General features: G+C 50.8%; 1 protein-coding gene across 1 annotated transcript in view; it reads left to right on the top strand.

Moving 5' to 3' along the window:
* JPH2 (junctophilin 2) overlaps window positions 1-14,260 on the top strand; it is a 61,482-nt gene that overhangs the window by 22,607 nt on the left and 24,615 nt on the right. Inside the window, exon 2 of the mRNA XM_082669688.1 lies at window positions 1,887-2,676. Coding sequence (XP_082525814.1) covers window positions 1,887-2,676 — 790 coding nt within the window. The remainder of the gene's footprint in view (window positions 1-1,886; window positions 2,677-14,260) is intronic.

The following is a 14,260-nucleotide window of genomic DNA, read 5'->3' as shown; positions in this document are numbered from 1 at the left end:
ACGAAGGCAGAGAGATGGCTTTCAGTGGTGCTGCTGCGGAGAGACCAAGGAGGTAGAACAGCTGTGTGTGGGGGTGAGGGAGGTGTTGAGTTGGAGATGCTGTGTAACATCTGGGGGCATCCATCTCCAAGGCAACATGTGGAGCTGCAGAGGGGAAGAAGTTGGGGATATATTCAGGAGAATCTGCAGGACACAGATGGCAGTTATAAAAACACCAGATGATGCAGTCACCCAGGGACGGTGGGGAGGAGGCTTTGGACGGAGCCCCGGGGAGCACAGCCTGTTAGGATGGGGGTGGGATACGACGATATTTTGTCACCTTTGTATCAGCTTGTTCATACAACTCAGGTGACCTCACACGCTAGCATAACTTTGTAAAAATCACATCACACATATCTTTTCTTTCTTAGTTCTTCAGCAATATTAACTCATTTAAACCTCCAACAACCCTATGAGGTAAGAGGCAATGGTTACCTGTTTGACGGGTGAGAAAGCTGAGCCTCAGAGAGGTTAAGTCACTTGCCCAAGGTTACACAGCTAGCAAGGGCAGAGGCAGGGTTCGGACCCAGCAGCCTGGCTCCGCAGTCTGTGCTCCTAACCATTACTCTGTGCTGCCTCTCTATTCACGTCGTGGCCACATGCACAGATTCTATTTCCCAGGAGATCAGGTATTCATACTCATGGACATGCAAGGCCTTCTTGTTACCAGCTTCCTGTACACGCCATCTTGCGTACACGTCGTCTTACACGGTCTCAGTTTCATTAATGCGCACAACTTCACACACTCACTCAGCCTCGAGTGTCTCAGATTACTTTGTGCTTTGACACTCAGATGGCCTTGTGTACTCAGACCTCACACATACCCATAATGTCACCTCCACTGGGCACTCACTCCAGTGTGTACACACTGCATCATACACTCATGAGCTCACAGAGGCAAAGGACACCGATAGGCATGTTCCTAACAGTCTCCTCTACCCATGGCCTTGCACAAATACACACTCGCCTGTGCCCTGCAACATTCACACGGCTATGCAAACTCACCATCTTATGCATTCATGACCTTGGACTTTCACGTCACCTTGCACACTAGGACAACCATGCACACGCATTCAACCTCACACACCGACAGAGCCTTGCCTGCTCACAAGTTTGCACTCTTTGATCCTCTAGTAGTCTTGCACCCTCACTCAACTTTGCCTTTCCTGCATACTTAAGACCTCAAATGCTCTCATAACCTTATATACGTCTCATGCTCACGTGATCTCGGTCACCCTCTGTGCACACACTGCCTTGCACACTCAAGCTTCTACACTCACACAAATGCGATATTCACGCTACCGCACAAACTCACTGTTGTACCACTCGTGCTCTGGCACATTCATTTGCTCTGTGTGATTCCAAATCTGTGCACACTCACAGAGCCTCATCTGCTCACACAACCTCACACTTAAGACGGACTCACCCAACCTCACCCGATTTCGCACAGTAAAGATCCTGGCGCATTCCCACCAACAGAAATACTCACACCGGTCATGCAAACTCCTTCCGGCCTGTCTGCTCGTGTCCTGGCACGCACTCCCGGGGCCCTGCCTTCCCGCACAACTTCACACACCGACACTCGGCATCACACCACCTCACTCCATCTTGCACGCTCGTGGCCTCGCCACGTTCCCACCGACGGAAATATTCACAGCACTCCGCAGACTTCTGGCTTGCACGCGTTTGTTCTCCCACACTCATTCACGCAACCTCACACGCTCGGAGCCTCACAGGCTTCGGTCACTCCACCCTCCCTGCCCCGCAAGGGCCTGGCCCGCCCCCGCCCCGGCGACCCCGGGGGCCCCGTCCGGCCGCCCCACTGACCGCCCTCTCCTCGCCCGCAGGGACGTACCAAGGCCAGTTCACCAACGGCATGCGCCATGGCTACGGCGTGCGCCAGAGCGTGCCCTACGGGATGGCCGTGGTGGTGCGCTCGCCGCTGCGCACGTCGCTCTCGTCCCTGCGCAGCGAGCACAGCAACGGCACGGTGGCCCCGGACTCGCCCGCCTCGCCGGCCACCGACGGCCCCACGCTGCCCGCGCCCGCCATCCCGCGCGGTGGCTTCGCGCTCAGCCTCCTGGCCAACGCCGAGGCGGCGGCGCGGGCGGCCAAGGGCGGCGGCCTGTTCCAGCGGGGCGCGCTGCTGGGGAAGATGCGCCGCGCCGAGTCGCGCGCGTCCCTGGGCAGCCAGCGCAGCCGCGTCAGTTTCCTCAAGAGCGACCTCAGCTCGGGCGCCAGCGACGCCGCGTCCACCGCCAGCCTGGGCGAGGGCGCCGAGGGCGCCGACGAGGCCGCGCCCTTCGAGGCCGACATCGACGCCACCACCACAGAGACCTACATGGGCGAGTGGAAGAACGACAAGCGCTCGGGCTTCGGCGTGAGCGAGCGCTCCAGCGGCCTCCGCTACGAGGGCGAGTGGCTGGACAACCTGCGCCACGGCTACGGCTGCACCACGCTGCCTGACGGCCATCGCGAGGAGGGCAAGTACCGCCACAACGTGCTGGTCAAGGGCACCAAGCGCCGCGTGCTGCCGCTCAAGAGCAGCAAGGTCCGCCAGAAGGTGGAGCACAGCGTGGAGGGCGCCCAGCGCGCCGCCGCCATCGCGCGCCAGAAGGCCGAGATCGCCGCCTCCAGGTAGGACCCCGGGGGCGGGCGCAGATGGGTTGTGCCCCGCTTGGGGAAGAAATCCCGAGCCAGGGCAACTTAGGAGGCCCTGTTTCGGCTTCTTTCTCCATCAGGGGCTCCTTCATGACTCTGTATAGAGGACTCTATATAGAGGGTTCATTGGAGGTGCTTCGGGATCTCATGTCACCTGTTCATCTATTGTCCAGACATCCATCCATCATCCATCCATCCATCCATCCACTCAGTGACTCCCATCCGCCCATTCACCCAACCCCTACCTTCACTTTTAAACCTTACATTCACCCAACCGTTACAATATCAACGTGAACAACCATCTATCTACCCACCTATCCACCCAGCCCCTTAACTTCCTGCTTACTCATTCAACCACCCAGTCACCCATCCAGCCACCAGCCATTCATCCAACCACCCAGGCACCCATTCAACCACCCATCCATCCCCTCATCCCCAGCACCCACTTTCACTCAACTTCTCCCATCCACTGAACCACCAGCCATCCTATTCAACCATACGTCCATTCACCCAGCCACCTTCATTCACCCAGTTACCTCCATTTATCCAATCACCCCATTACCCAGTCATGTTTCCATTCACCGAAACAACATCCACTCCCACCCACCTAGCCAGCCATCCAACTCTCCATCCTTTATGCATCCATCCAACCGCCTTCATCACCCAACCATACTTAGATCCCACAATCCATCCACCCTTCCATTCACTAAACCACCTCCACCCACCCATCCGCCAGCCCTGCGTCCATCCGCCCTCCATCCATTCAGTACCTACCCTTTCATCCATATTCAAGCCCCTCTATGTCTTTTTATTGTACTTCAGAAAAAGTTCCAATGTTGCCTTCAAAGATTTATAACACCTACTGTGTGCATGGCACTATTTTAAGTGGTTACAGGTATTGACTCATTCAGTCTCCTTAACAGTTTTATAGTATTGGTACTATTTTTATTTCCATTTTACAGATGAGCTAAATGAGGCATTGAGAGATAAGGTGACTTGTCCCAAATCACCCAGGTAGCTAGTGGCCAGGTCGTAGGTTGTTCCTCCCCTCCTATCCAGCCTCCTTTTCTACCACCCTTTCCTTGGACCTGGATTTTTTTCTCTGTACCAGTCACGCTGGCCTTTTATTATCCTTCTCTGGTTCTTCCTGTCAGAAGGCTTTTTTTCCTCCTGGTTCCTTTGCCTGGACTGCTCTTCCTTTCTCTTGCTGCCCCCTTAGTGTCTATTCCTCCTTCAGAGCTCAGGTCAAGCTTGACCCCCATAGAGAGCTGATGAGGCCCAACCCCCCGTCACAGGCCACCTCTCACTCAGCTGCGTGGATGTCTTCTTAGAACATCTCACAGCTGCAACTTTATGCTGTTTATGTGATTTTCTTTTAACCTAATACTTATAAGGAGCTTCCTATGAGCCAGTCACCATTCTGAGGTCTTCACATACATTAACTCATTTAATCTTTACAAGATCGTGAGGGGGTAGGTACTATTATTATTCCCATTTTGCAAATGTGGCTGAGCTGCGGGGACAGCAGAGGGGGCGGCGGGACAGTGGTGACAGGTACTAGCCTGTCCCAGTGCCTGTAGCCATCCTGCTGGCGGCTCAGAATGAAGCGGGCTGGAGGCTTTCGCACTGCGGTCTTCAGGATTAAGCAGACCGAGGGCCAAATCTTGGCCCTACCATCTTTTAGCTCAGACCTGGGCAAATCAGTTTGCCCGTCTGAACTTCCATTTCCCCATCTGTGGTGCCGCCATTGCTTAGTTGTACGTTCTTGGCTAAGTCAACCTCAGTTGTCTCATTTATAAAAATGGGGTTGGTCTGAGAGTTAAGAAACATAGTGCAAGTCCAGTGGTTCACAGCCCTGTCATGGCATGAGTTCCCTTGGAAGCCAACTTTGAGATGGAGATTAGCGTGCAGGAAGTTTATACAGGAGCACTCTCAGGATCAACACCTGTGGCGAAGGGAAGGCGGCAGGATTGGGCGGAGGGAGATGCCGGGCTGCCGTGCAGTCTCCACAACGCATCAGCCGACCGCAAGGGGCAGCCTGCAGTGCAGATGACCTTCAAAGTTATCCCAAGTTGAAGTGAGGGAGCTGGATCTTTACACCCTCTGCACTGGATGCAGGCTAACGTCCAGAAAGGGGCGTGACCTGGGGCTGGATGGCTCTTCTCAGCCAAGGGCAATCCCTGGACAGGACTGACAGCGGGCAGCAGTCTGAGCAGCTGGGTTGGGGGCAGGGGGAGGGGAGAAAGAAATCCTTGGTTTTGAAGGGGAGACTGGGTAGCAGATCCCATTGTCTACTACAGTGCTGGCCACCTAGCAAGGACTTCATCAATATTACTAGTCATTGTCGTCCTTCGATGAATTCATTCTACAGATGTGGAAACTGAGGCTCAGAGAAGGAAGACAATATGATTTAGCCCACCTGACAAGCGAGTGAGAGAAGCAGGGCTTCAGCCCCTGGCTTTCTGATTCCAAAGCTTTAACCAGCACATTTTCCCACTCTAAACTTGGTAAACTTTAAATTGTCATGAACGTGTGCGTAGGTAGTATCATTAAGGCAGAAAGAAGGTGTGGGTAATTTTCTTAAGACTTCTTGGTTAGGGGCAGAGCCAGGCTTGTGACCAGGCGATCATATAATTTATTGTCCAAACTTGGACACTTTTATGAGTAAAAGGGGGCACTTTTAAAAAATAACACTTTTATGTTGTACTGATTTTAGATTTACAGAAAAGTTGCAAAGATAGTACAGAGAGTTCCCATATACTCTCCGCCCAGATTCCTCTAATGTTAACTTCTTTCATTACAGTAATACATTCATCAAAGCCAACATTCATACCTCACTGTTACCTGAACTCCAGACTTTAAGGTGGTGTCTGCCAGCTTCTTCTACTATAAAGTCACCATTTTCCCCTTTCCCTAATTTAATCTTTGGAACACAGACATCAAGTTCAGCCCATATTCAGGACGGAGAAGGGTCTGGAATTAAGCTCTACCTTTTGGAGGGGGAAGCATCCACATACATTATTTGGAATCCTTCTGTACGGAAGATTTGTCTCTTCTTCCAAATGGAACATTTAAAATTATTATGCCAAGTGTATATAGTTACGACAGGTGTAAGCCAGCACTGTCTGGGGCCACCCTGGGACACAGCAGAGCTTAGATTACGTAAGAGCTGAAGCTCTTGATTTGGAAGACCAAGAGTTAGCATTCTGGCTCTTCTACTGACTTGCTATGTGACCTTGCCCAAGTTGCCTCACCACTCTGAACCCTGGATCTTCTTTCTTCCTAGGGTTTTTTGGGGGAGTAGATGAGCTAACGCCTGTTAAACGCCTGGCACAGAGCAGCCAGCAATTAAAGCAGTCATTGCCAGCATTTAACATGTCTGCTTTTAAAAGTGAGGAAGTGGAAGCTTGGAGAGAAGGAGGGATTCCCCCAAGCTCTCCCCTGCTGGGGGCAAACTCTTGACCCTCTCTGCCCCTTTGCTTTCCCGGTCCTTCCTGCCAAGGCTGTGCCCTTGAACATGAAGGTGTTGAGCTGCCTCCAAGAAGGCTGCCAGGCCCACAGCTGGGCACTGAGTCTCTGGAGTGAGAAGGTGGTACCAGCTTCCTCCGCGCGGTGCCACTGGGAGGGGAGTGTAGGGGAGATTTGGATTCCTCATCCTGGATGCCCGCGGGGCTGGTGGCATGTGGGGGGCAGCTGCCTTACTCGGTTTTAAACTCAGATTGAATTTCCAATTAAGGTCATATTGGGGTTAGGAGGAAAAGCAGGGTTGTCTTTCTCCTGGGGGCTTTGGTGAGTATTCGGGCTGCAGAGAACAGAAAGCCTTCCCAGCAGCCTTCAGGCCCAGGCAGGCCTAGGGTTTCTGTCTATTGTGGCCTCAGGCTCCCTGTCCTGGGCTTACATGGAAGCTATCAGCTCAAAGTCTAGGATCAGGACAGCTTTCCCAGGGAGGAGGGGAAAGCTGAGAAGTCTCATCCTCTAAAGTGGGCGATGGATTGAAAATGATTCTAGATCTGTGCTGTCCAATATGGTAACCACTAGGCGTATGTGTGTGTCGAGCTCTTGAAATGTGGCTCATGTGAATTGAAATGTGCTGCAAATGTGAAATACACACTGGCTTTCAAAGACTTAGTAAGAGGGGCTTCCCTGGTGGTGCGGTGGTTAAGAATCTGCCTGCCAATACAGGGGACAAGGGTTCGAGCCCTGGTCCAGGAAGATCCCACATGCCGCAGAGCAGCTAAGCCCATGCGCCACAACTACTGAAGCCAGCATGCCTAGAGCCCATGCTCTGCAACAAGAGGAGCCTGCACACCGGCAGGCTTGAATGAAGAGCAGTCCCCACTTGCCGCAACTAGAGAAAGCCCGTGCGCAGCAACAAAGACCCAACACAGCCAAAAAAAAAAAAAAAAAAAGACTTAGTAAGAAAAGAATGTAAAGTAACCTAGTAATAATTTTTTATATTGATTACAGGTTGAAATGATTATATTTTAGATATAGTGGGTTATGGGCTTCCCTGGTGGCGCAGTGGTTGAGAGTCCGCCTGCCGATGCAGGGGACACCGGTTCGTGCCCCAGTCCGGGAAGATCCCACGTGCTGCAGAGCGGCTGGGCCCGTGAGCCATGGCCGCTGAGCCTGTGCATCTGGAGCCTGTGCTCTGCAACGGGAGAGGCCACAACAGTGAGAGTCCTGCGTACCGCAAATAATAATAATAGTAATAATAAATAGATATAGTGGGTTAGAGAAAATGTATCATTGTAATTAATTTCACTTATTTCTTTTAAATTTTTTGAATGTGGCTACTAGAAAAGTAAAAAAAATTACATGTGTGTCTCACGTTATATTTTTCTCGGACAGTGTTGCTCTAGACCCATTCAGGGCCCTAAGGAGATAGTCCAACTCCTTCACTGACCAGATGGGGAAACTGAGGTACAGAAAAGGACAAAGAGATACCCATAGTCACTGAGTGATCAAGGGGGGAGCTAGCTTCATGGTTCCTGATTTTGTGACTACGAACTCTTTTTGTAATGCCTCTTAAGGTCGTGGATACTGGGCTGTGGAGGGAAGCTGGGATATTTGGGGAGGTGGCTAAACTTTTCTGGTTGTCATGACAACACCCTGATAAATGGCTCCCTTCTGGAAGGAGCACAGGGAGTGGTTCAGAGTGGGGCTCCGGCTCTGCCTCTTGCTGGCTCAATTTCATCTTCTCTCCAGACTTTAATTCTTTCATGTCTAAAAGGAGAATAATGGTATCTACCTCAAAACGTTTACACAAGGGTTAAATCAGAGACTGCATATGCAGCACTCAGCACAGGGCTGGAAGCAGGACTCAATGAATGTTAGCTTCTCTTGTCATTGTCTAGGATTCTTGTTGTTATTGTTGTCATTGTGCCCCTGCAGCAGAGGCAGGGGCTGGCCTGCAGGAGATCTCAGCTGCCGCAGGGTGTGAGGCTTGGAACATCTCAGGTTTTTGACCAGGGTGGCATCAGTGTGGCCCTGAAAACAGGGCCCCCTGAATTGGTCTGTCCTCTGCTCCAACACCTCCCCACCCCCATTTCAAACTACCCCCCCCCCCACACAGACACACACCCAGATTGACCCTGGAAATTCCCAAGTTGAATGCAGGGTTAGAGTTGGCTTTGTGAGTTGCCGGGAGGTGAATTTCTTGGGTAAGTAGCTAAGAGCTTGGGTTATGGCATTGAACTGACCCAGGTTTGAATCTGGGTTCAGCTACTTACAAGCTGTGTGACCTTAAGCAAGTTACCTCACCTTCCTGTGTCTCACTTTCCCTTTCAGTCAAATGGGAATTATGTTAATTCTCTTTCAAAGTACTGTTGCAGAGAGTAAAAGAGATAGCCCATGTAAATGGATTTTGCTTTGAAGGCATGCAAGGAGATATACGCTGTTACAATGAATCCGGTTATGATGAATCATTTTGTACTGATCTGAGTCTCCCTGAGAATGATATCACCCCAAGGGAAGCCTCTGTCTTCTCTCACAGTCCCTACAACTGTTTCCCAAACTTGCATCTTGTGCATGCCAGAGTCCCAATTTTTGCTATATCCATGTATCACCTCTGCTTTCCAATTTAATCTCTATCTTTAAATCAACTTACTTCAAAATATGTACAATTATTGAAAAGAAAGACTTTCGACTCCCTGTTGAAAGTGAGAGACCCATAGCACGGGAAGTTCTGAAAGCAGAATGATGTTATTCAAGTCTAAGGTCAAACTATTAATTCCAAAGATCCTAATCCTGAAGACTGCTTTCTTTTTGCTAAAAAGAGACATTGACAAGAGATGGACAGGTCTGAGAGACCTGTAGGCACCTGACTGAGGTTTGTCCTTGACCAACAAGAAGAATGGTCTGATGCTATTTCAGGCTGTGGCTTCACATCTGCCCATTTCCAGCACCTACAGGGTGTGCAGACCATCCTGGGGAAGAGGGTCTGGCCCTAGGCTAGGCCAAGGTCGGTCTAGGTAACTGCCCATGTTCGAGCCTGTTTAATTTTTATTTAACAACAATCCAGGTAGTCCTTGTTTCTAGGAGCCAGAAGGATTCTAAGTACCTTACATATATTAACTCACTTAATCCTCAAAACAACCCTATGAGGAAGGTACTATTATTCCCATTTTACAGATGAGGAAACTGAGGCACAGACAGGTTAAGTATCGCAAACAAGGTCATTCCTCTGAGTAATGGCAGAACTGGGAGTTGAGACCCCAGAGCCAGGAGACCTGGTTCTAGAACGGTCTTAACTGTGATCTGACCTTTGGCTGGATTTCTTTCACAGACATTGATTAGCACTTACCCTGGGCCAGGCTTGTGCTGGGGCATTGGTCACCCAGTGGATCCGCATGGCCAGCATCCTCTGGGGACTCACAGCCTAGTGGCCAAGACAGAATGGGATTTGACACAGTCAGTGGTGGGTTAGAGGGACAAGTGAGCAAAGAGTTACTAACTGCCCCAGAGGTGGTCTGGGAGATTCCCTGCAGGTGATAGGTGACTCTGCTTAGGAGTTTGCAGATGGAGACGAGGGAGAGAAAGGTCATTCCAGGTAAAGCCACAGAGGTAGGAATGTGTGTGGTTTGTTTTGGAAGCCATGAGTCATTGGCAGGGCTGGTGTGGGTGGGGAAAGAGATTAGAGATGAGCCCGGGAAGGCAGCCTAGCACCAGGTGAGGATGGCTTTGAATGCCAGGTTAAGGAGTTTCGAACTTACTATGCAGCAGGCATTGTTCTAAATGCTTAGCTAAATTCACTCATCTAATTCTAACTGTGGCACACAGAGGTTGTTAAAACATGCTCCAAGTCACATAGCTAGTAAGTGATAGAACTATAATTCTGGCCCCAGAGTCTGATCTTATCCAGGACAGTTTCTGCCACTTGAGATACAGTGAACTTCTCTCTTTCCTCTTTTTTTTCTTTTTCTTTTTTTACATTGTTCAGAAAAACATACTTGCTAAAATTTAAGGAAATTCAGAATAATAGAAGATAAAAAGCAATAAAACCCTTTTTCTACTTCTACCTCTGTTGCACCTCTGAAGTAACCATTGTTAACAGTTCACTTATAGCATCCTTCCATTTACCTATTCTGGTTTGTGTTTTTCTCTTTTCTTTTTCTTTTTTTTTTTTTTTGCGGTACGCGGGCCTCTCACTGTTGTGGCCTCTCCCGTTGCAGAGCACAGGTTCCGGACGTGCAGGCTTAGCGGCCATGGCTCGCGGGCCCAGCCGCTCCGCGGCATGTGGGATCTTCCCGAACTGGGGCACGAACCCGTGTCCCCTGCATCAGCAGGCGGACTCTCAACCACTGTGCCACCAGGGAAGCCTTTCAGCTTGCTTTTAAACTTAACATGTTTTGAGATCTTTTCATCTTATGCACGTACTGCCTTAATCTTTTTAACGACTGCATTATATTCCACAGTTCGGATGTACCATGATTTATTTAGCCAGATCTCTCTTGATGGAGACTGAAACCATCTCATGTTTTTACAATTACAAACGAGGCTGCAGTGAACATCCTTGGCCCATATTCTTGCTCGTGAAGCTGGTTAAAGGGATGGCTCAGCCAGGTACCTTATCCTATCAGAGATATTTGAGCATCAGCAGAATGCATTGGAAATATAATGCCGTTAGCCCAGGTCTTGGCAAGGGACTGACTCTTGACGTTCACGGTCAAAATGTAAATTCTGTGTTCTCCCCTGACAAGGTCTATGGTACTCTTGAGTGGATTAACACAAACAAGCAAAACTCCAAATTACCCCTGTCAAAGGTCCCACTGCCCCTCCATATTTTTTTAAATAGAAATTTAAGAATAATCGTTGCAAGGCGTGTCAAGTCATTAGCCTGCTGCGGTGTCCCCGTGTCTCTGCCTGTCCCTGCTTGCACAGATATACTTTTATGGATTAAATTCCTAGAAGCGGAATTGCTGAGTCAAAAAGAATGTGCATTTTAATTATTAGCAGAACCCCAGTTAATCTCCGAAAGGGCTGTACCAAATTCATAACCCCCATCAACAATGTACAGTTGTGTGAGGGCGGTTTTCCTCACACCATCACCAACACCATGATTATCTTTCTTTTGCATCTTTGCCAAATTGTTTGAGGACAGTCAGGTGTTCCGTGAACCCAGTGATCACCGTCCACTGCCCAGGCCCACAGGGGCAAAAGTTTTCCCTTGTTCTGTTTCTGGCTCACCTCCAGAGGTTCTTGAATATGCGGTTCCACCGGGGGCATTAAACTCTCAGGGGGTGGCCTCAAAATGTTGGGAAGGCCCCCAGCCCCGGATTCCTGCCGCCCATCACATCTGTCCTTCAAGAACTGCCAGATGGACAAAATCCCTTTGCTCCCAGAGACCGAAGACTGGGATGAATGGAATTTCCTGAGTTGTCAGAGCTGGATTCTCATGATATACATGAGGCAGCTGTGACTCTAAGGCTGTGACTCTGAGCTGAGTGGTCTATGGAGAGGGAAGATCTTGCCTGGGTCCCTGGCAGCGGGAGATATTCAAACTGTGAGGCAGTGTTTTTGGGGGAGGCAGGCCTTCCAAGCTTGGAGAGGGGAGAAGCAGAGAAAAGACAGCATCACTCCCATCAGTCCTCAGAAAAAGCCGGTCAAAGGACATGGCCCAATGTGCTCATTTTACAGATGGAGAAACTGAGGCCTAGAAAGGGACAGTGACCCAGTGAGAGGAGCGTGGCCAGGGGGCAGAGTGTGGGAGGCTCTTCTGAAACCTCAGTTGGTTTCGGGGTCACATTTAATAGGTCATCCAGGAAGAGGACAGGTCTCTGGGAGGTAGAAAGGAGCATTTTGTCTCCCCCAGCCCCAGCCCTGTAAACTGTGCTTTCAGTCTGACTCTGGAACCTTTCCAGCTTGATATTTCAGCCTAAACAGCAGTCAGAGAACAGACAGGCAAACAGCCTGCACCTTTGGGAGAAAAATTCCCCTTTCCTCCAATGCCAGGGTTTCCCCATGTCCCAGTGGAAGGTCTGACCATGTGAAGCCAGTGCTTGGCCCTGACCGTGGCACCTGAGCTGAGCCCCAGCAGTGCCAGGGACTCAGGGGTCATCACCAGAAGGGCCTGGACACAGGGTGTTGGGATAACGGTAACAGTGAGAATAACGGTGGGGACCATAGGGTAAGCGCTTGAGGCCTCAGACTCAGGGTCAGGCTGCCTGCGTTCTGGTCCTGGACACTTGCTAGCCTTGCAGGCAAGTGACTTCCCCACAAACTTCCTGTCCCTCCATTTCTTCATCTCTAAGATGGGGATCATGAGAGGTCCAGTCTTGGGCATATGAGAGGATCAAGCACTTAGGGGGCCGGGCACAGGTCAGGGCCCTGTTCTCACTGCTGGGTACCGGGCTCTGTGCTGATTCCCTTTATATGCATCATCTCATTTAGTCCTCATGAGGGAGGTGCTACCTATTATATTAACCCATTTCACAGATGAGGAAACTAGCCCAAAGTCCCCGAGTAACTGACACAGCAGGGCTTCAAATTCTCTGATCTGGACTCTACCCCGTTAACCACTGCTGGAAGAGAAAGTCTTTGAGCTCCAACATTTTAGGTTACTATCCTGCCAGTCTGATATTCTGTGCCTTGACCTTGGTGTCTGGCCATGCTTTTGTATGGCAGAGTGGTTGAAAGCATGGGGAGGTGGAGAAATTGAAGTTCGAATCCCGCTGTTTCTTGCCGGCCTTGTGTCCTTGGTCCTTCCTAAGCCTCACTTTCCTCGTCTGTAGAATGGGGACAGTAACAGCCTGGCTCACTGTCGTGATGAGGACTAAATGAGATGATGTGTGTAGAGGATTTTATGTGGTCTCGGTGCTCGGTAAGGAGAGGCCAGTTTTATCATCATTCTTCTTACCCAGAGAGTCAGGCGGGTGGAACTCGGAGAGGACAGCAGGCATTCCCTCCAAGCTTCGTCCTTCCCCAACTGCAGGCTGTTTCCCTCCCCTGGGTTTCCACAGCCCAGTCCAACTTCCACTTGACTTCCTAAGTCCACACCAGTGAGTCCCTGCCATTGGGAGAGGAGTTAAAAATAAAGCCCAGTCTTTAAATCCTTCAAGTAAACACCCAGCTCTCTAAAAATAGCGCCTTTGTAACCGGTCTCTGGAGCCAGGTGGGGATTGCGGGATGGAAATTGGCGAGGCTGGTTCTTGCTGACAGGTTGGCGGGGGCCAAGCCTCTACATCACCCCGCCTTGCTGCCGAGCGTCTGGGCTTGAGGGGCAACCAAGGATCCCTTAGAATCTCCAGCCTCTTCTCTCCAGCCCAGAGCTGGCCACCAGTGCCTCTCACTGCCCCACTGTAAGCGCCCCTTATCAGCTCTTTCTGCCCTAAACTCTCCATGCAACAGCTGGAGTGAGATTTTAAAATGTTAAGCGTGACCACGCCACTCTAGTAAGCAAAACCTTCATGGCGTCTTCAGTTTGGTTTCCCCTGAAAGCAGAGCCTGAGACAAGGATTTGGGTGCAGGAAGTTGATTTGGGAAGTGACTCCAGGAAGGAGGAGGTGAGAGGAAGTGGATGGGTAGAGTGAGACAGGGAAGAAGGAAAAGCCAATATAAATGTGTGTTATCGAGGCATCGCGGCAGCCACAGGGACTGGGCTGGGCTGGGACCTCGGTAAAGAACACACCCGAGATTGTGAACCTGGAGGATGGGGCAGGGGTGGGGGTGGTAGGTGGGCAAAGCATTAGCCACTGGCTCCAGTCCCCTGTTCACTGAAGATTTCCCCCAGGGGCATAAATCCACTGCACTTCCGGGTGTGCTTGCACTTGGGGTCGGGGTGAAGGGGCCTCTTGCAGCATTGAAAGCAGGCTCTGGGTAGAACTCGGGAAGCTTGGGTGGGACCCTGGCAGTACCAGGGCATCTTCCTGTACGTGGAACTGTCCTGCAAAGCAATGGGTGAAAGTGGGGGTAGACTGAGGGGCTGTGATGTGGGCAGCAGGGGTGTCTGCCCTTAGGAGAAATTTCAGATTCCCCTGCCTTGGCCCCCAAGACCCTTCCTGTCTGGCTCAAGCTTACCACAACAGCCCCATCTCACGCCAGTCTCCCCATCACTCACCTC

The sequence above is a fragment of the Grampus griseus genome, assembly GCF_964374135.1.
Source record: "Grampus griseus genome assembly, chromosome: 14".
NCBI lineage: Eukaryota > Metazoa > Chordata > Mammalia > Artiodactyla > Delphinidae > Grampus > Grampus griseus.
This window is presented reverse-complemented; position numbering and strand designations above follow the sequence as displayed.